This window comes from Aulonocara sp. 'chitande type north' Nkhata Bay, linkage group LG12, assembly GCF_057382095.1.
Source record: "Aulonocara sp. 'chitande type north' Nkhata Bay isolate Kocher_YH1m ecotype deep benthic linkage group LG12, A_spYH_male_GT1.1, whole genome shotgun sequence".
Classification (NCBI taxonomy): Eukaryota; Metazoa; Chordata; class Actinopteri; order Cichliformes; family Cichlidae; genus Aulonocara; species Aulonocara sp. 'chitande type north' Nkhata Bay.
Genome location: NC_141355.1, coordinates 26027472 through 26048570, shown reverse-complemented (window position 1 = coordinate 26048570; position 21099 = coordinate 26027472). Strand labels below are relative to the sequence as shown.

At 39.4% G+C, this 21099-nt stretch overlaps 2 protein-coding genes across 4 annotated transcripts; both read left to right on the top strand.

The window, feature by feature from the left end:
- Positions 1-59: 59 nt before the first annotated feature.
- On the top strand, positions 60-14096 carry ercc8 (excision repair cross-complementation group 8). Of its 3 annotated transcripts, XM_086314656.1 has the most exons (13): positions 61-263; positions 372-429; positions 881-976; positions 2247-2348; positions 3600-3723; positions 4956-5037; positions 5739-5807; positions 5898-5964; positions 6583-6686; positions 7363-7487; positions 10737-10934; positions 12835-12930; positions 13744-14096. In XM_086314656.1, the coding sequence occupies exons 1-13, from the start codon at positions 212-214 to the stop codon at positions 13807-13809; spliced, it is 1239 nt and encodes a 412-aa protein (XP_086170782.1). In that variant the 5' UTR covers positions 61-211; the 3' UTR covers positions 13810-14096. The 3 variants fall into 3 exon arrangements, with proteins under 3 accessions (XP_086170784.1, XP_086170782.1, XP_086170783.1); XM_086314658.1 differs by lacking the exon at positions 10737-10934 and having other exon boundaries at positions 60-263; XM_086314657.1 differs by having other exon boundaries at positions 69-429.
- A 390-nt stretch (positions 14097-14486) lies between these two features.
- elovl7a (ELOVL fatty acid elongase 7a) lies at positions 14487-20166 on the top strand. Its single transcript, XM_086314659.1, has 8 exons — positions 14487-14813; positions 16569-16658; positions 16756-16946; positions 17842-17922; positions 18023-18079; positions 18172-18277; positions 18388-18524; positions 18630-20166. The coding sequence occupies exons 2-8, from the start codon at positions 16595-16597 to the stop codon at positions 18876-18878; spliced, it is 885 nt and encodes a 294-aa protein (XP_086170785.1). The 5' UTR covers positions 14487-14813; positions 16569-16594; the 3' UTR covers positions 18879-20166.
- The last annotated feature ends 933 nt before the right edge of the window (positions 20167-21099 follow it).

Genomic DNA, 21099 nt, shown 5'->3' with positions numbered 1-21099 from the left:
CAGAATGAACAAACTAGTTTGTGATTGGGTGACGGTATCAGACCCACCAATCATCGCATCTGTAGTTGAATGCTTTAGAATCCAACATGGCGGCGACTTGTTTTGAATTCTTGAGAGGCCACTTAAATTTCTTTGAATTATAAGCAATGAATTGTAAAAATATCACGATGGAAGTATTTAAGTTGGGTATTTTTCTATTTCATATCGTGTAATGTTTTACAGGACGTCCCGAGACTTACTTTGGATTAAAACGTCACTACATTGTGGGTAACATGTTAGCTTTTGAACTGTAACGCGGTTTAAATACTGGCTAACTGTTAAAACAGAAAGAAGTTGTCTTCATGTTGAAGCTATGTTGGGCTTTCTGACAGCCAGGCGGGCTGGTCTGGATGACCCTCTGAGACTGAGACGAGCGGAATCAACGAGAAGGTGAGAGAGAAGCTCTTATAAACATAACTAGCAAGAAGAAGTCCACAGCAAGCTTTGGACTAATAAAACTATGAAATCGAAATTATACCGGTACTATATGAACATTATGTAACATAACAAGCATCTTAGTTAATACACATACATGAGGTTTTGTTTATAAATAGTTCTTAACTATTGTTAGCATCATTGCTGTATTACATACGACTCTCGAATCTGTGCCAGACTTATTATGTTTTGGAAATTCCCACAAACTGAAAAGTTATTTATTTTAACAAAAGAAAGAAACACTAACTCTAGATTTAAGCGCCTTAGTCTGGGCCATTGTTTGTTAATTCATCTCTAACGTTTTAGAGTTAGTTAACTACTTAGGTTTCAGTTTGCCTTCATACATTTTTACATTATAATATGTGTGACTCACTTAAGAAACCCAGCGATCTCTCTCTTTCCAAAGGGTCCTCGGTCTGCAGTTGAATCCGGACAGAGATGTGGACCGAATCCATGGAAATGGCATTAATACCATTGACATTGAAGCAGTTGAGGGAAGATAGTAAGTCTGAGTAACATAGTAAACAAAGCTTAATCTATCCATTTTCTTAATCACTTATTCAGTTCTTTCATACAAACTCCAGACAGAAAGACCCCCGTTCGGCCAGTGGATTTGAACCCAGACTGTGCCATTCCCATGTCCCATACAGGTTCATAAAATAATTCATTAATATCCCCCCTTGGAATGTTAATTCTTGCAATATTGCAGTGATTGGGATGTTGCATAAAAACAACAAAAAATAAGCTCTATTGGAAAAATCATGCAGAAAAGTAAAATTTATCTGACTAAATAACTTGCTGTCCTGACACAGAGATAAATATCTTAACCATAGGCTGTGAAAGTTGTAATATTTAATTTCTACACACACTACATTGCGATCTTTCGGAGGACAACCTTCACTGCTGCTGATCCCGCTTGAGATCCACCATAAGCTGTCTCTGGACATTTTCATAAAATAGTTGAAATGCCAACTACTCACTGAGGCTTTGACCTTAAACCTTTATGTGTAAAGCAACCTTGGGTTCTCTGTAAAGGTCTGAGAGTTTATTATTATTATTATTCATATTATTATTATTGTGGGTAACTATTGAGGATCAGACCGATACGTAATATCAGATCGGTCCATCTCTACTGTATAGTTTTGAAATGCTGCAGAATCACTGTCAGTGGTTCAATGATAAGTATGTAAGTAAGTAAAATTAATTTATTTTGGTGCTTTTTAAGACAAGAACCAATCCGAGAACTATAGTACTTTACAGAGGCATTACAAAAGATGGTCAAAATACAGACCAGAATAAAGTAAAAACAATACAAAAACATTACCCAAGTGCTTGATGTTTTTTTAATCTGTTTAAGACCTTTGCAGCTGTAAAAATATAGGAAATAAGTCTTAAGATCCCAAAGGGGCAATTTATTTCAGCAAGACAGATTAACATATAAAAGCAATGACAACAAAGCAAAACCCAATAAAGTAGAAGTAAAGATAACAATGTAAGTATATTTACGTCACATTAAACACTCATTTAACCCTTAGATGAAAGAACAATTATTCATAGTATTGAAACGTTCCTGCACTGTGACTTGACTGCTCTGGAAATTCATATTTTTAACAAGTAACCCCAATCTTTGTTAGTTAGTATAGTGAATATGAAGGCAGAAGTCTGGTTTCAGAGGGTGAGCCTGATGATTGAACCTATGTGTGTATATTTTACAAGGTTTGTAAGACAAAGTAAAAAAAAGTATTTCAGATGACATTTTTTCTGCTGTTCAGCATGCTGTCTGGAGGTGCAGACGGAGTAATCGTCATCTATGACCTGGAGAACTTCAGTGGGAAACTACAGTACACCTGCAAGGCAGTCTGCACAGTAGGAAGGTAAATGTTAGCCCATTTACTAATTCCATCCACTAGAGAGTAGCATTTTATTGCGGGCTGTACACACAGTGCTGTCCCCAGCTACCTACAGCTTTTTGTTTTGGCTATAAAAATATACACAGAAACTAGGAGAGATCTACCACAGTAAATCTGAAATTAAATAATCAAGATGCAATCAAAACGCAGACCTTCACCCATTAACCACTGAGAAATTACAGCTGTTGTTTAATACCTTCCCATAATTTTACGAGCTCAAATGGATTTGGATAAATTAGCGTAATCTTTTTACTAAAACGAATGAGTGTTGAATGGGTTTGAGAATAGTTTCCTTTTGTGAAGTTTTGCCAGGCTTTTACAACAGCTGTCTACAGTTGTTTTGTCTTTATCAAATAAAACGCATCTTTAATTGTGTTGAGATTAGGGGATTCACGTTGCTACTACAGAATACCACTCTTATAAATAAACTTCCAGCTTGTTTTAATAGTTTTTTGGGAACTGCGCATCTGTAACGTGAAGTATCATTGACTTAGCGTTGCTGCATTTGATTAAATCTGAAAAGAAATCACATCTGTGCAATACCATTCAAAATTTTATCAATCTGCTTCTGTCTTCAATAAACACCAATACCCAGTGCTATTGGAAACCATCTATTCCCATGGATCACACTGCAGAAGTTGTTCTACGCTTCAAATGCTGGACCTACAGAACGTTCTTCTTGCATTTTGGAACAGGTTAATCTGAGTTTCATGCTCTGGTCATGAGCATGAAACTCAGGGCCATGCTCATTTGCATAATGAGCTGGCTTCACTTTCACTGAAAACTATTGAGGCTTCACAGAAAGCCTTGGAGTCAACTTCCCATCTTTTGCCTGCATAACTGATTAGGAAATAAAGACAGCCTACAGCCATCCATGATACAGGTTTTAAGCAACTTGTTTAGTTGTGTGTGTAAAAATGTCTCTAATTCTTCAGTTCAGTATTTTTATTCATCCGCTTCAGTTTAAGGTTTAAAGTCTGCATTTCAGGTTCATCTTGATTATTTTATTTCAGTTTCAGCTGTCAGAGTTAAGAGCCAAAAATGTGAAAATTGTATCAGCATCCAAACATTTATAGAACTAACTGTACATGAGTTTTTTCTCACTTATTACAGAAAACATCCTGCGCTATCTGGTTTTGTCAATCCCAAATCAAAAACATGACACATGGCTTTCACCCCATGTTTTATTTTTATTTTTTTTGTTCTTGTTTTTAGGTCTAGCCGCTATGTCCATAAATTTAGTGTAGAGACAGTCCAGTGGTATCCTTATGACACAGGAATGTTTGTATCCAGTTCCTTTGACAAGACCATGAAAGTCTGGGACACAGAGACATTAAAGGTAAGGCATGTCAACTACTGTATCATCTGATAATCAAGCCACTAGGTGAAATGGAGACTGACAGCAGAGGTTAGAAAAATGATTGTTTAAGGTCAGCCAGATGAGCAAGAGGAGGTCTTGCAAGGAGTTGTGGCCTTCCCTAAGCTAAATCAGTCATGCTTTTATACATAAGGTAACAGCTGTGGACAGCGAACAGTTAAACACATCTGCCAGCTAAAGGCTCTTGTACTGGCACTGCAAAGCCAGTAGGGGTTGCAGAGAGGCTTAATGCCTAACAAGTTTATTACCTAGCTTAGTTTTGTCAGGCACACCTGCAAAATGTGTGTGAAGTGGCATGAACAAAGATAGAGATACTGGAAGCGTTACAGTGCCACCCAACATAAACTCAGTAATACCAGAGCTAAATCAACACCTCTCTGTGCAGCCTCAATAAATACTGAGTGTTGTATTAAAACTCCACAAAGGTGGGATTTATTGTAGAGCTCACAGAGAGTGTGTTGCATTTCATTATCAAATTCTAATTTATGGCTTCTCCACCCCCACCCCCGCCTTTTGTTCTTTTCATTTTCTCTTCCCCTCGCTTTCTTATTTTCTGCTTCATGCTTTCTACCTTTCTATGCCACATTGTCCCATATGGCAGGCTCTGAACTATGCTAGAGTTACACTGGCACCGCAGTTGCTTTAAAAGGTCAGGGAAGGGACAGAAAAGAACCTGTCAACCTTTCACTCGGTTTAACCTGTGTGTTTCTGTCTCTCGCACAAACACACACACAGTTGCATCTATTAAATTCCTAATTGCTCATGGCTGTTTGTCCATTAGTGTGTGTTTTGCATTATTGTGGATGCATTTTTATGCAAACAGAGCTTCCTCTGTGTGTGCAGCCAGTGGTTAAGGCCACGTGGGTGCTGGCGCACACTTACAGATGGAGCACAGAGAGGCTTTTTATGTTTGCTGAAGAATTTGCATTGTAACCGCCACTGGTGCTCAGGCGATCTGCCTTCTGAGCTCTGATCTGCATTGCCCTTTTATTTTTACTTAAAGCTGGGAGCTCTTTCCCTTCACAGAGTGACTTTCTAACACTGTTAAATGTTAAAACTGTGCTTGTATATTTCTATAGATTGTCACTGAGGCAAACATAAGCAAATACACACAGGTCTAAATATGGAGATTGCTGTATTTCTACCATAAGTAACATTTTTCTTTCTCTCCGTCTCCTTCTTTGATTATGCAGCCTGCTGAAGTGTTTCAGTTTGAAGGCAACGTCTACTGTCACCACCTGTCCCCAATCGCCAGGAAGCACAGTCTCATTGCAGGTGCGTGCATGATCCCAGTGAGTTTTTGCTGATCTCAGTGACACAGAGTAAACAAGCTGCACTAGCTGCTTGCATTTCTGTCATTGTGTTTTCAAACTCATTGAACAAAAATCGCAATACTTATCCTGTCACTGCTTTGTCATACTAAGCAAGGTGCTAAGTGCTTTACATGTATGAAGGGGTGGGGTTGGGGTGCATAATTCGGTCAGCAGAAGTGTTCTTGTTTCACTGAGCTGGACCAACAGGTTGTTAATACCTACTGGAGAATGTGTTCTATGTCCTTTACATAACCAGTCCCTTGACACACCTGTTTCTAGTTCAGAGATAATCACAGTGTCAATCTCTTTTATTTTCTTTGGTTCCTAAACAATTCATTCCTCGTTAGAAGTTTTACAGATTCTCGTCAAACTAGTTTTGAGTGAATCCCCTCCCCCTCCCCCAATACCTTCGGTTTTTTCTAGAAAGACACTAACACAAGGGAAACTGTTTTAAGGGAATCTGTTCCTAAACAGCAATATTTACAGTATCATACTCGTTCTCTTAGAACCTCAAATTCCTGTTTTTACCCTGATAACACACCTTTTACACATTGATAACGATAATTGGGGATTTTACATTTTAGAAGGAGTGCCCCTATTCACTATTTACATCATCCTTGTAAGTCTAATCTTTGAACTATGTCTGTGTCTCTGTGTTTCCAGTGGGCACCACAAATCCTAAAATCCAACTGTGTGACCTCAAGTCCGGTTCACGGATTCATATTCTTCAGGGTTAGTTGATCACAGTGCTTTTACTCTGTTCTTTCTGTTCTTTTCATCCACCCACGCAGAAGAAAGAAAGTAACGTATTTGCCATTGCAGGTCACAGAGCAGAGGTCCTGTCTGTGCGGTGGTCACCCAGATACGAGCATATCTTAGCCACTGCCAGGTAAGCTCTCTTTGCCATTCTTGGCTACCCTAGTTTGCCCTCAGAGCCACATCAAAGTGAAACGCCAGCTACAGGACAATCCCCTCTATGTAATTTCCCAGCAGTTCTTGTCATCTCACTTCCCAGCCATCTGGCTACATCACAACCCTGCATCAAGGATAATGGCACCAGAACACTACTAGATAGCACCGTGGCGCTCTAGCAGGCCTGCCAGTTTAGCATATGGTAGATACTGTCCCCACCTGTTTTATGCCACATTAGACCTGCTAATTAACCCACTGGGATCACTGTGCTTCTGTCCCCAAAGAGTGTAAGTGATTTTGAAAACAACTGGCACAGAGACACACACACACACACACACACACACACACACACACACACACACACACACACACATGTATGATATTCTAATATGGAGCAGCGTTTTAATTCCCTACAGAAAACTGACCTTTAAAAACAAACACTAGGGTACACAAACCAGCTCGTCTGTAGTGCATCAGCCTCAGCTTGTATCCTGTTAATGGAATATTTAAACACAAATCATGTTTTTGTTAAGTACCTGAATTTTTAGGGAGCATAGAAAGTAAACAAGTCATTTCCCTGGTTTTCCTTCTTAAGTGCAGACAGCAAGGTGAAAGTATGGGATGTGCGCCGTGCTTCAGGTAGTCTCTTCACTCTGGACCAACACAATGGAGACAAGTCGAAAGCCTCCTCTGAGGCAGGTATTGTTGGCATTTTTCTTTTCATTAAATTTTTTGTCTCATTTTTCCTGAGTGGAGCTGACTTCAAGGAGATCTTGTTGTGTTATTATGTCATTGACAGAGAAACAGTTCTAGTTCAGTACCTCAATACCCCATTTATCCATCTTTCGCCCCATAATGTAGTATTTATTGTACAGTGGTGCTGTATATACAGTTTACATGCAGTAGATAAATGGGAGCTGAGGTGTGTCCTGTCACCAAAATAGTTCAGCGGAAGTCTTTTGGATGGGAGACCTCAGAGCATCAACATGAACCAATCCGATTGCTGATGCTTTAAATTAAAAATACATTTCTAATTTATATGAACCACGACAGCTTTGTTTTCCTCTGAATTGTCACGTCTAATGACTTCCAAGATATTCAGGGTAGTGCTGAGTTTGGCTCACTTGGGAAAAGGTCAACATTCTGCATAAATGGTATCTGTTTTTCCTGTTTGAAGTGCCTTTGCATTCAAACCAGGGGGTCAGAAGTTCAGAGAACAGCCGATTACAATTAAACCAGTTTTTCTGGGAGACATATGGTTTTGATGGACACTAAAAACTTATCATTGATGGATTGTCACTGTATAAGACAAATATTTCTTAAAGTCTTTAGGTGACAAATACACTGCTACCATATCTAATCTGTCTTTAACCAGTAAACACCGCCCATAACGGCAGAGTGAATGGCCTGTGCTTCACTGGTGATGGCCTCTACCTGCTCACTACTGGAACCGATGACCGTATGAGGCTATGGAATAGTGCCACCGGGGAGAATACACTGGTAAGGTGTATGAAGGCTTTGTCCTCACAGCCTGTGTAAAAAAGCACTTCATGTAATGTTGTTACAACAAACCAGTTTGTCTTTTGCTGAACAGAGGCTCAGTCATAATCTAGTCAGGACTATCCTACAACTATATCCTTCCAACCAGTTCCTTAAGGGCTTATCCAGTTTATGGCCATGAAGGGGCCTGAGGCCTGTCCCAGCTTAGCAACATAGTGAGACAGACATTCATGTACTTGCACATCCAGACCAATTTAGCATGTTTTTGAACTGTGGGAAGAAGCTCAAGTACCTGTAGAGAACACACACAGCAAACACAGAGGCTCAAACTGGTCAGTAGATTTGAACCCAGATCCTTCCTGCAGACAGTGACTGCACCACCGTGCTGCCCTGCAGTTCTTTGATGACGCTGATATCAACTGAGCTGTTGAAATTGCAGCTGAGCTTGATAGAAGTAATACTATGCTCAGTTTTAGCTACAAAAGGCCGCATACATGAAGCCTGAAATCCTATCAGTGAGCTAAATAACACAACAAATAGTATATCTGCAGGCTGGGTGCTGATTATCTGATTATATGTTATATCAGTATAATACTGATAAGAATAGGTGTGAGAATTGATGAAATCAATATTGATGACTATTACAAGTGTTCTTGGTTCTTGGCCAGTTGTAGTTACACCATTTAAACAGTTAGAAACATGAAAGGAGTTAACAGATTTTTAGAATTTCAATCCTAGAAGGGTGTGAGTTAGGTTACTATGGTGCCTTCTCTTCAGGGCTTGAACTACCTGAGCAAGAATGCTGCTACACAGGCTTTATAACAGACGCACTTCACAGGCTTTCTTAGTGTACGTTATCCCGGTGAGACTCAGACTTAGTTTTACTAAAATTCAGATTCGTAGATGCTTCAATGCTTAAATTCTAAAAAGAATATTGCCGAAGCATCAAAATACAATATAGTGAAACCCAGGCACCCAGGCAAACAAACAGATTAAACATTTTCTTATTGTAAGTATTATAAATGTTCGTTTTTTATAAGCTACTAAAATTCACATAATGTACTTCTGAAAAAAATCTGTTTTTGAATAATTTGCCTTTTTTGTTCTGTTTTACCCAAAATAATTGATCTGCCAGGAACAATGAACTTGTGCCATCAGATTTTTAAACAGGTAAAACAAGTTGACAATCCCTAACTGGTTACCAACGATCAGAAAATGTTAGTGGTTGTAAAAACCAGGTTTACGTGTTAGATCTCACAGCCTCAAAGATTGAATATTCGACTTTTGCTTTTAGTTTTGCCTAGAAGTTAGAGAAATCAGAGCAAAGAAATAGCATAAAATAAAAAAGGCGGATTGTTTTTTGTTTTGTTTTTTTCTTTTCTTTTCTTTTTTTTTTTTTTGTCTAGACTGAGATAACATGGATACCAGAAAATTGGGTACTTAAAAAAAGTGTGCTTCCATGCAAAACTTGTGTTGCACATGAGTGACATGTGAAAGGAATGCAGGGCTCGCAAAAGGTTTTTCCAGTCGGGCTACCAAAATCTATCTCAGCCCTGCCCATCGGGCTATCATAGGAAAATATATGTCAATGCTTTTGCATTCTTTCGAAAATGTAGCTGAGTAATTATGTCATTGGCATCGATGAGCCACTGTCAATATGTGACATACTGAAATCGCGTTTGAATTTCTGCTTGTTTTTTGCTTTCACTTTGCGATTGCGCGAACTGTGTGTAGAGAGCGGCAGCACTGATTGGTGAGTGATGATTACTTGCACACCAATTCCTCTGACATCGTCTTATCACTCATTAGCTTACTATTCAAACATGACAAGTGAAATCTCCCACAGCAAGCTTAAACATGTGAGAGGTTGATCGCGCAGAGAATCGCTGAGCGTTATGCGAGTGCGTGTGTAAAAGCAGCAGGATTTAAGCCGGTATTTTAGTTCTGCTCAGCCAAATAAGACAGGGTGAAGAAGGGACAGCCAAAGAAAAGCTTACCACAAAACGGAAAAGTTATGACAAATCAGACTATGAGGCAAAAAAAAGCGTAGCTTTTTTGGTTTCATGGACAAAAGAATTTCTGTGGCTGGAATATGACGAGCTAAATAACATGATGTTCTGCCAGGTGTGTTGTGAGTTTCATTCAATTTCTGAGTCGACAAGCGCCTTTGTTACTGGGACCAGTAATTTTAAGAAAGACCCCATCAGAACCCATGAGAAATGCAAGGAATGCATTATTTCCCAGTCTGCAATATCTTTCCCAGAACAAACAGCAATTGCAAAAAACATACTAAAAATGAACCAAGCACGAGAAGAAGTCCTGAAAAAGCTGTTTAGAACAGCGTACTATGTTGCAAAGAGTGAACTACCTTTGGCAAAATTTAGCAGTCTTTGCAAACTTCAAAAAGCAAATGTCCTAGATCTTGGTTCCACTTACCTCTTACCAGTGACTCCAGTGGAAATGTCAGATTCAGGATCTGACACAGACTGATTCATGTTCTACACAGTTCTTACAAGTTCATAGAAATTTCTGTTCAATGAGAACCAAGTATTTGAGTTGATGATTGGAATCTTTATACAGTTGTTGTGATTTGTATTTTAAAAATTTTTTGATTAATTTTTGTTTCCGTTACAATATTAAACATTAAAGCATAATATTGTAACGGAAACAAAAGATAAAAAAATTGCTCCCTTTTTTATTCGGGCTACTTAAATTTATTTTGGGCTACCAAAAACTGTAGAGTGCCGGCCCGAAGGGCTTCCAGGGATTTAGAAATTTTGCGAGCCTTGGAATGTGTTACCTCATTCGGCCTGTTTCACAGATGCATAGGAAAAATACAAGTTATTCTCTGCCTTCAAGTTCACATAGCTGCCCTATTTAAAGTTCTGTTTGTCTTCATTTTGGAAACTCTACCAAGTCTTGAAAAATAGTGACACACTTAAAAATAAAGCCTTTAAAGGAATTGTGTCCAAGTTTTATGTCCACAGTTAAGCTTTAGAAGCCTTTAAATATTAGTGTCTTTTAATGGGCTCTTTGGATAATCTTATTTTCATTTTCATGAATTAATTGAAGTTTTTTTTTGTCAAATGAAAGTGCAGAAAATTTCTAATCTTCCAGAATGTTTTGCAACATCTTGGCATTCGATTAAAAATGGCTTAATCCTTATGCAGAAAATGCCTGAGGTTTATGTTTGGACTTTTTATTCGGATGTCATCTGAACCGTGTGCCCCTTCACTCGTTATCCCTCAGGTAAATTATGGGAAGGTCTGCAACGAGAGTCGGAAAAGGCTACAGTTCACAGTGTCACGTGGCTGCAGCCCAGAGTTTGTGTTTGTGCCATGCGGCAGCTCTGTTGCAGTGTACACCCTTCACACGGGAGAGCTGGTCACCATGCTTAGGGGTCACTATAACAGTGTGGACTGTTGTGAGTTCCACCCAGACTACCAGGTGAGTCCATCTGATTTATCACCTCACAGTCAAGAGTGGTTTGTCCCCCGCATGCTTACAGTAACCCTGCTGGATTCTCTCTGTTCCTCATCTTTTTGTTTTATTTCATCAGCTCTGCAGTAGTACCTGTAAGTAATCTGCAGTCACCATGGTACTCTCAAATGAGTTACTTCCTGCGGATAGATAACAGGGTAGAGTCAATACTGACTTCCATAAATGCAAATGCAGGTGCTTCTTATGTGAAACTCAGGTTTGTGCTCATAGCCTCTTTACCATGTGTGAAAATTAATGCCATCACATTTATCTCTGCTTTATCAGATCTAGGAGCAAAACAGTGCAGTCTGTCTTACTGTTGTTTTCCTGTTGCCTTGTAAAACGCTCTGCTTGTGTTGACAGAATTGGAAGCAGTTAGTTCCATGTGACATTTGTGCTTTATCACAGCCATTTCGACTAAATAAATTCTTGACTCTTTAGTCGTCAGTGCTACCAGATATGTTGCAAAAGCTTTTTCTTTCATTTGTGCCTCAATGAATTACCTAATCGAGGCAATGAGTGAATGAGTCATGTTAAAATCTGTGTATATGGACATATGTGCTAACCGACAGGCAACAGGTGATTCAGGATTACTTCACAGGTGTCACAAGTCCAAAATGTGATAGAATCATCGACTGTATATACAGAAAAGTTATGCATCTTAAAAAGTGAACCCATTACTTTTTTCTTAAGGCAAGCAGGAAGTGACACCGCTGGTTGCCAGAAGAAAACAACCATACTCCTATCTTGCAGTGGTGGTGCAGTTGTTCTCTCCTCTCTTTACAGTGCTATTAAAGCAGTGTACACTCTAGTGTAGGCCTATGTTGTGACTGACGAGTCACTTCCTTGTTAGCATGCAACGTTGTCGCTTTCTCAGATAAATTCACTCTCCCACTCAAGTCAAAATGGGACTTCATAATCAATGGGTGAAGTCATGGTGGCTATTGTCATCTTTTCTGTACACTGTGCCTGAGACGAAACATGTAAATGGGAGAATAAATGTACAGTTATTGATTATATGATACGTTTCAATATAATATTGATAAGAATAGGTGTAATATGTGTCAAAGTTCATGCAGGCTCATCAAACTTGGACAATGGAAGACTTGAAAATGCTGTCTGTACTAATGACTTCTTTGTGATATTTGGATTGTAGGATCACAACTTGGTTTAACAACATGAAAGCGTGGATGCAATAATCTAGAGCTACTGGTTTCCCTGCCTATTCTTTGTGATTCCAGTAACTATATTCTATTTTTATTAAATAAGTATTAATTGCAAGATTATTCTTCAGATAGGTTGTATTCATTTTATTTTAAGTGTAATATTTTAGTGAAAACAGTGCTTGTTTTCATTCAAGATGGTGTTTTTTTGTTTAGTACTTCAGTTATGTATTTCTACTCCAGTGTTCCTTAATTAATTTAAATCCTAGTTATGTTTATTTAGCCAGTCCTTTGTGCTGAGAAACAGCCTATTATGTATCGGCACAAATGGAGAAGGCCGTCTAACCCGTGCACTCCTTATTAGGAGTTGCTGCATCCGGTGACATCGATTTTCTGTGTTTGACAGTTATAAGAATGCAGTTTGGCAGCTTGTCACTCTGAAGAGTCACAGGAAGGGACACCTTGTTCTGAAAACGTTTTATGCTTCCTGTATGATATAATGACCCGCAGTCATTAAACTGTCCCCTGTGACATCACCTGTTGTACATGGACAGTTTTAAGTGTGTTCATTACTTTGCTTTTGGTACCAGTTATGCTTGTTGACACTGGTTTTCTCCCCGCACTGATGTCATTGGAAGTACTTTGAGGTTTGCTGAAAAGGTCGATGTGTACATTATTGTCCCTGTTGTTTGTGCTGTATGTAGGAGGTGTACAGTGGAGGTAAAGACTGTAACATTCTAGCATGGGTCCCTGTCCTCCGTCCCTCAGATGTGGAGGAAGACTCAGACCATGAAGTAAAGGTAAAGGTCATAACAACAGGAAACAATAGTAGATGGAAGAATCTGAAAAATTGTGGAATCCAAATGCTGTTGAACTTTGCTTCCACCACTGAAAAAAAATAAAACAATATAATTATAATAACAATAATAACTGCTATGCATGAGTCAAAATTTTTTAGTGTTTCAAAATTTCAGTTTAGATATTCCAGAGTTTCAACTTTGAGACAAAAGTTGAAATTTTGACATAACAACCCAAAATATTTGGAGATAATTCAAAATTTTGTCGTGGCTCTACCTGCCTTGTTTTTCAGTGGTGAAGAAGAGCTTCCATAAAGTGCCCTTGATGATATAACAGATTTGATCTTTCTTCTTTTTGCTTTTGTAGGGTTGTTTTTTGTACAGAAAGGCCATGAATGTTACATCATCATACCCAGTGCAAACAATAATGATTATAGTCTGCAAACCTCTTTTAATCTTCATATATATAAATATATATGTTTTTAAGCTAATCTTCAATAATTGTGGTCATTTACTATAAATGAACGTCCTCTGATTTGGACCTTTCTGGATTTTTTGTTTTTCCTTCCAGAAACGAGATCATAGATAAGCACGTGTCATCTGAAGAATTTAACTTATGAAACCTCAGTGTTATCTTCATGTTAATAAATAATGTTTACATAGTTGTCTATCACACTTGATGGGAACTGCAGATACTTGTATTTTTTCTTAGTTATATAATCATACATGTGACACGTGCATATATATTATGTACTTTTCACAGAAGTGAGCTTTCTTTATTGTGCAAACTGAGTTAAATGTTTTGGTCTCTCACAGGGTGCTGCTGGCCAGTCTTCGGTGAACCCTGCCTTTCAGGATGCGTGGAGCAGTGATGAAGACTAACGCTGGATTTGTTTTGAGCATGTGGACAACATTTAATGTCTGATTATTCACAATTACTGTAAAACAAATGCTCCAAAAGCCTTAAAACTTAAACGTGTTAACAACGGTATGACTTTGTAAATGTTTTTGTACGTTTGATAAATCATTGTTACTTTTTTTATTTTTTATTTAAACATGTAAAACCAAAATGGTCCTTAATTAGTATTTTCAGTAAGTCTCTTTTAGTCTTAGGCAGTATCTGCTATTGTTAAAGGAAGCTGAATAAATACTTACTGTCACAATGCTGATACTACATTTACATTATTGAAATGAAACCTTTACCTAGACATCTGCAGGCCATTTAAAAAGGTGTGGTTTCAGTCTACACCTGATTTTTAAAAGACTTTACCCATATTGCTTACATGGGAGTAACCAGGTGGCATTCAAAAACACAGATTGTCCTGTTGTCATTACTAAAAAAATTTGCATTTGTTGTGCCGTCAGGGCTTAGTAAAGAAGCGATGGCGAAACCTTTGTTGGACACACCCCCTACAAGTTTTACACATTGGTTTTATTGACATATAAACATTTAAGACATCACTGTCATAAACATTAGGGATAATTGTCCGTCTGCTTTATTAAAATCAGAGGAAATGCCACTGTTATTGTGATTATAGTGGAAAATTACAATTTAGCAGTTTTCCAACTGAAACAAATGATTAATTACGTGTCAAGATAGACATGTATCATTGTTAAAAAATGTCACGTCGCTTCGGATGAGCCATTGCTCAAGAATTAAACTGGGTCCAATCAGCGAGCGCGGGGGGCGTGGCGTGAGGCAGAACCCCGCCTCCGGCTCGCCGGCATAAGGGAGCGAGCAGCGCGTGCGCTGTTAGCGAGTGACAGGAGAGCGAAGCGTACACCTGTAGGAGGGCTGCAGGTGGAAACGGGAATTTGGATAGCAACGATTCGGCGGTTGAAGGGGGATTGTCGTTGAGTTTCAGCTGCCGTGGCGCTGAGGGCTGGTGAGTTTTCTTTCTAATGGGGGTAAAAATACAAAGACGGGAAGGATGTAAAAACACCGGCGCAACGACCATAAACCTGCCCGTGATTACTGAAACATTTCTGGTCACTGTGACACGCATGATGGCTGCTTTTGTTTTCTGAAAAAAGACGAGAAAACCTAAACTTTCCACCTGGATACTGTAAATCTTCAGCTTATAGATATAGAATGTTAAGTATAGGCCATACATTGATGAACGTTTTTATACAGCACATTTTAAACTTGCTGTGATGCTTAAAACGAAGTGGCTGTCTACTAAGTTCATCTTAAGTTTTTGTTTGTTTTTTCTTAATTGACAACTAAATCCCAGTCTGGGTTTAGTACTGTCGCTCACTCTGTGGCACATAATATGAATATTAAATATTTTATTTCGTGGTCTATAAAAAGCTAATAATTGAGGGTGGTAGCCACCTCTCACCTGAAAGTACATTTCTGTCTTAGTAACCTGCGGAAGTTGACGTTGCACAAATGAGGAGCCACGCCATGGGAGTAGCAGCTTTCACATCATCATCTCTGACTATAACGTTAATTGGCGTGTCAAGGCTTGCCGTGTCTTGATTAGTGAGGAGAATCCAGACGGCCATGCCTTTTATCACTTTAGCCAGTTAGGCTCCTGTGTCACACAGGTAGACACACCTCGAAAACCTGTCATGTAGGGTTAGGTTCCACAGCAGACGAGGGATGATGTGTTTTACGTGTTGCTTTCGCAAATGTATTGCTCTTTCTTCACAAACTACAACAATACTGTAGGCTAACCTGTTGGTTTGTGCTCTACAGTTGCTTCACTTCTGCTTTGTCTGCATGACAGATTGAGCATTTCCCTTTGGCAAACTTTATATAGTATCACAGAGGTTAAAACCTGTCTGATCACTCACTGCTTACCTTCACTTGGTTCAGCACTAGTCCTGAATCCATTGTATAGATGGGGTGTTTTCACTCATCAGGAACAGTTTTTAAATAAGGTTCAGTGTCATAAAAGCAACAGCGCCTAGTATCTGCATGTAGATTACTGTCAACAAAGCCTACTAAGAGTCTGTGTGACGTGGACTATGTTGAAGTTGGGTTTTGATTCATTACTGAATGAATTCTGGTCACACAGTGGCTTGTTTTTTGACGAGAGAGAGGGGCTGCTACTCATTGTACTCCCATCACACTCTCGCTTTGTCTGCCTCAGAAGGGCAGCCAAGAATAGCTGAGTGGCCTTTTTCTTTTTCTTTCCTCCCTCAAACAGTCCAGTCTTTGAGACTTTGTAGTTGACTGTAGTTCAGTGTGCCCTAACCCGAACTGTAACGGCAACATGGTTCATGATTTTTGATTTTGAACATGCGTTAAAGTTTCATCCTGCGATAATGCATCTTGAGGAATTTGTCTCAGTGAGCAGTCCTGTTGCACTTGTTTTTCCTTCTCCCTCCCCCTAGACAAACCGTTCCAGTTCCTCCTCTGTGCTTTTTGTATAAAACATTCAAGAGGTAGTAACAATTGCCACCATTAATGGCTCTTTCTTTTTTTTTAAATTAAAAAAATATCTGTTTTACAATTATTTTATTATTTTTGTTTAGTAAAGTCTTCATACATATTCAAAAGCCCCTACATACATGGGTTGAAGTTGCTAGATACAAATATCACCGAGCCTGCTTCTGTGCTCTGCTTTTCATCCAAATACCACTGAACTTGTAGTCTAAACTGACACTGTGACCTTTGCCTCTGCTCCTTCTAGGTGAAGTACAAGCAGCTTGTCTGAAAATGGAGTTTGGAAGCATAAAGTCCACTGTTGGGCTGATTTATGATGAGTTCATGCAAAATGCAGGTGAGTCTTTGCCCAAAACTAACTCTGTGCTATCACTTTTGGTTTTCTGTCTGCATATTTTTTTCAAACCCCTCTACATGTTTTTTTTTTTTTGCAGATACACGGACGGAGAATTGGCTGCTCATGTCGTCTCCTATCCCCCAAACCATCATCATCACAGCATACATTTACTTTGTGACATCACTGGGGCCTCGAATCATGGAGAATCGCAAAGCCTTTGACCTCAAAGGAGTTCTTGTAGTCTACAATTTCAGCGTGGTGGCCCTGTCACTCTACATGTGCTATGAGGTGAGTCCACATACTATTTTTTTTTTTTTTTTTTTTTAACCTCAGTTGGTGCTGACGGGTATTTTAAAAGTGAAATCCTTTCCTGGAAGGTTTTGCACTCCATACCGTACAGGGAGTGAACGTCTTGCATTGTTTCAAATTGCTATGACACATGCCCTCTTGTGAAATACACTTTCTTTTTTTTCTTTTTTTTTCTTCTCCCCTTCATGGACTGGTTATTTGAGGTTAAACCAGATCAGCAGGTGTCATTTCCTTATTAAAATGCTTTGTATTCAGCAAATGCTTCTCTGGTCCCACATAACTTTGGTTTCACTGCTTTCCAATGAGCCATGAATGAACCTGAGTGACAGAATTTATTTTTACACCAGAGATTGGATATATTCAGGTAAACTTGAAGGAAAACATTACAGCATTGGGTTGATGGAGGACAACCTCTAATTTGTAAATTACTTGCACTGAATGTTCAGCCACAGACGCGCTGCGGTTTGTGTTCATGTCTGTTTGGAAAGCTGTGATTTGCAGCTAGATTTAATTGTAGACATGTGGTGTGCCGTTTGGGTGGAGCAGGTGATGCAAGTCAAGATATTAACCTGCAGACATGCGATTCAGCAGCATGATTTGAGTTACAGTGAAGGTGAAAAGGAAGTAAGAAGAGATGAGAAATAAGTGGATGAAATGGTTTGGCAGAATTAGAAATTCCAACTGCATGTCCTGGAATAGGGTTTGGTTTGGGTGGTGTACACTAGCAGAACTGCTTTTGTTTCTATTTGTATGAAAAATCTGTTTTTAAATGAAAAGGTGGTGGAAAGTGAATGACGTGAGAAGCTGATACATGGAACTTTCCTGCTTGTCTTGTTTGTTCATGTAACCGAAACTTCCACCATTTGTGTCATAGTTTGTGATGTCAGGATGGGGAACCGGATATTCCTTCCGCTGCGACTTGGTGGACTACTCTGACTCGCCACAAGGCCTGAGGGTAAGTCACTATTAAGTTCAGATGAGCTGATTACAAACGAGTAGTTCAAGGTTTTGACGTATGTGGGTCTGGCGCTAAAGTTTTCTCACTTCTCCTCCAGATGGCAGCAACGTGCTGGCTTTACTACTTCTCAAAGTTCATTGAGATGTTAGACACAGTAAGTGGGGGGGAAAAGTTGCATACCTATGTCTTTGTAATATCCACCCAGGCCTCACCCAGTTTATTTTAAAGCACTGCGTCTCTTTTCAGATTTTCTTTGTGCTGAGGAAAAAGAACAGCCAGGTGACTTTCCTTCATGTCTACCATCACTCCATCATGCCATTCACCTGGTGGTTTGGTGTCCGCTTTTCTGCAGGTAAAAACCACCACCTCCTCTTCTTCGATGTACAAGCAACCTTCATTCATGACAGTATATGAACTCCTTGACATTTTCTTTCGCAATGCCTCATCCACTCCCTGTTACAGGTGGACTGGGAACATTCCACGCCCTGCTAAATTGTGTCGTTCACGTGATCATGTACACATACTATGGGCTGACTGCCATGGGACCCAAATACCAGAAGTACCTGTGGTGGAAGAAGTACCTCACAACCATCCAGCTGGTATGTCAAATGGCTTTTTATATTTATTTTTGCTCTTCTTTACAAAGACCTGGGTTAAACTTTGGCACTATAAGTCAACCACTATATTCTTTATTTGCTTTGTAGATTCAGTTTGTTATGGTGACCAGCCACATCTCCCAGTATTTCTTCATAAAGGACTGCCCATACCAGTTCCCAATCTTCGTCTACATCATCGGCCTGTACGGGCTGATTTTCTTGTTTCTCTTCCTCAACTTCTGGTACCATGCCTACACCAAGGGCAAGAGACTGCCAAAGGTCCTTCAGGCTCAGACATGGTCGCACCACACCAACGGCGTCATGAATGGAAATGCCAATCATGACAAGGATGAGTGACGCAGCAGCTTCTCAGGGGTTTGGGGTTGAGTAAAATAAGGAAACTACTGTGGTAGTCTGAGATGCAAACCCAGTTCGTCTGGACTTTATATATATTTTTTGATAACTCCTTTACTTACAAACTGCAAAAGACAATCTTTAAATTATAAGCGAAACTATATTTAAGGTTACTGAACCAAACCAAAAGGTTTAGCTTTTCTGATTTCTACTTAAGGTAAGGCCAAAGTTCTCCCACAGATGTCGACACTTAAGAAATTAATAAAATAAAGTCTTAGAAACTGACCACCTGCTCTACAGGGCTCTTCCAGTGAGAGCCTGAGCTGTACAGGAATACTGGCTTCCTCACAAAGCTTCTAAAACAGATCTTTTTTTCTCTTTTTTTACCCTTTTTATTCAGATTTGATCTTACTTCTCAATATACTTTTTTTATTATTATTTAAAGACTGTGCACTGAAATCAAGGGTTGTTTATTTCACTCTACCTAAAAGAACAACTGTTTAGAAGCCACGCGTCCTGTTTTTCAGGTCTTTGTTCAAAGGGCTACAAGCAAGCACAACCGGGTTTAGGTGTTTGAGAGCGCACGTCCACTCCTTTGCTGCTTGATTCACAGCTGCTGCTCGTGGTGTAGACATTCATTGAAAATGCAGTCTTTAAACGGCATCAGTTTTCACTTCTGACTTGAGTCTCCTATGAACCGTTGCTGTGACACATGCCGGGGAGGGCAGACTAAGTTCTTGTAGGATCCAGAGCAGAGCTCTAGTGAGTTTTTGCTGCTTCCTTGCAGAGACATAATGCAAAAATTAAGACTATTACAAGACTTGCACAATATGCACAACTTAGCCATTCAGTTGGAAGATATGAGCAGCTTTGCTTGACTGCTACGCTTCATGTGTTGAAATTCTGTTAAGCTAACGGGGTCTTCACATAGCTGGAGTTAGCTTTTTTTGGATGTAATTCTTGAATAGTTTTTGTATGTTATGATGACCTTTTAACCTTAAGTGAATATAACACTCTGCGTCTCTGGTGACTGAGGACACAGGATTGAGATTTGTGTGGAAAGATTTACACTTGTTTTGTTTTTTTTCTGTTTGTTTGTTTGTTTGTTTTGTTTTAATTCTTTTTTTTCCCCATTTGCAAATGCACAACACAAAATATTTACAGATATGTAATGGCTTTTTCCCCAGACCCCGCCTTGTATTAATGGAGAAAAATGCAACAAAAAATGAAATGTTTATATTGTATTTTATATGTATTTATATAAATAAATGATGGACTTCAGAAAATGTAATCTTGCTTTCGGCCTGTTATTTCAACTCTGGATATTTGATACTTTTGACAACTTCATAGATGCAACGCCATTAACAGGCTAATGTCCCGTTTGACTGTTTCAGATGAGCGAGTTGGCCTTAATTAGGTAGATGGATGCCATCGAGACAAGACTGCATTTACAGTTATTAAGCATTGTTTTAAGGACAAACCCCAGTGTAGATTCTCTCCACACTGACTGTGAAATTGCTTTGACCAGATTGTAATGAGCAGTTGTCACCAGCAGGGAGTGCTGTTTAACTGACGTTGCTCATGGCCTGTTTGTTTTAATCAGAATCAGAAAGGGGTTTATTGCCAAATGTTGAGCAGGTTTACAACATTAGGAAATTGCTGCGGTGCTTCAGTGTAAACATAGTGTCATAAATAGTACTTAAATAGACATGAAAAAAAATAAAAGTAGGGATAAGAATTAAAAGTGCTATGTAGAAAGATATGTGCATGAGATATATACATGAGAATAAGAATTAAGAGTGCTACGTTGAAAGATATATACATGAGTGCAGGTGGTGATCAGTGCCAAACATGGAATGATGCAGTGAACACAGCGTAGGGTCATGTGTTAGTGGCGGGAACAGTCATATGGTTATTGTTCATGTGTCCAACAGCAGAGGGGAAGAAACTGTTCTTATGGCGAGAGGTTCTGGTGCGAATGGACCGGAGCCTCCTGCCTGAGGGGAGCAGGTCAAACAGACTGTGTCCAGGGTGAGAAGGGTCAGCTGAGATCCGAGCTGCACGCCGCAGTGTACTGGAGGTGTACAGGTCCTGCAAAGATGGGAGTCTGCAGCCAATCACCTTCTCAGCAGAGCGCACAACACGCTGCAGTCTCTGTTTGTCCCTGATAGTGGCTCCAGCGTACCACACGGTGATGGAGGAGGTGAGGATGGACTCGATGATT

Coding starts and splice junctions, on each gene's coding strand:
- ercc8 (XM_086314656.1), top strand. CDS start 212: ATGTTTTACAGGACGTCCCGAGACTTACTTTGGATTAAAACGTCACTA. Junction 2,349..3,599: donor GCAGTCTGCACAGTAGGAAG/GTAAATGTTAGC, acceptor TCTTGTTTTTAG/GTCTAGCCGCTATGTCCATA. Junction 7,488..10,736: donor CCACCGGGGAGAATACACTG/GTAAGGTGTATG, acceptor GTTATCCCTCAG/GTAAATTATGGGAAGGTCTG.
- elovl7a (XM_086314659.1), top strand. CDS start 16,595: ATGGAGTTTGGAAGCATAAAGTCCACTGTTGGGCTGATTTATGATGAG. Junction 18,080..18,171: donor TCATTGAGATGTTAGACACA/GTAAGTGGGGGG, acceptor GTCTCTTTTCAG/ATTTTCTTTGTGCTGAGGAA. Junction 18,278..18,387: donor TGGTGTCCGCTTTTCTGCAG/GTAAAAACCACC, acceptor TCCCTGTTACAG/GTGGACTGGGAACATTCCAC.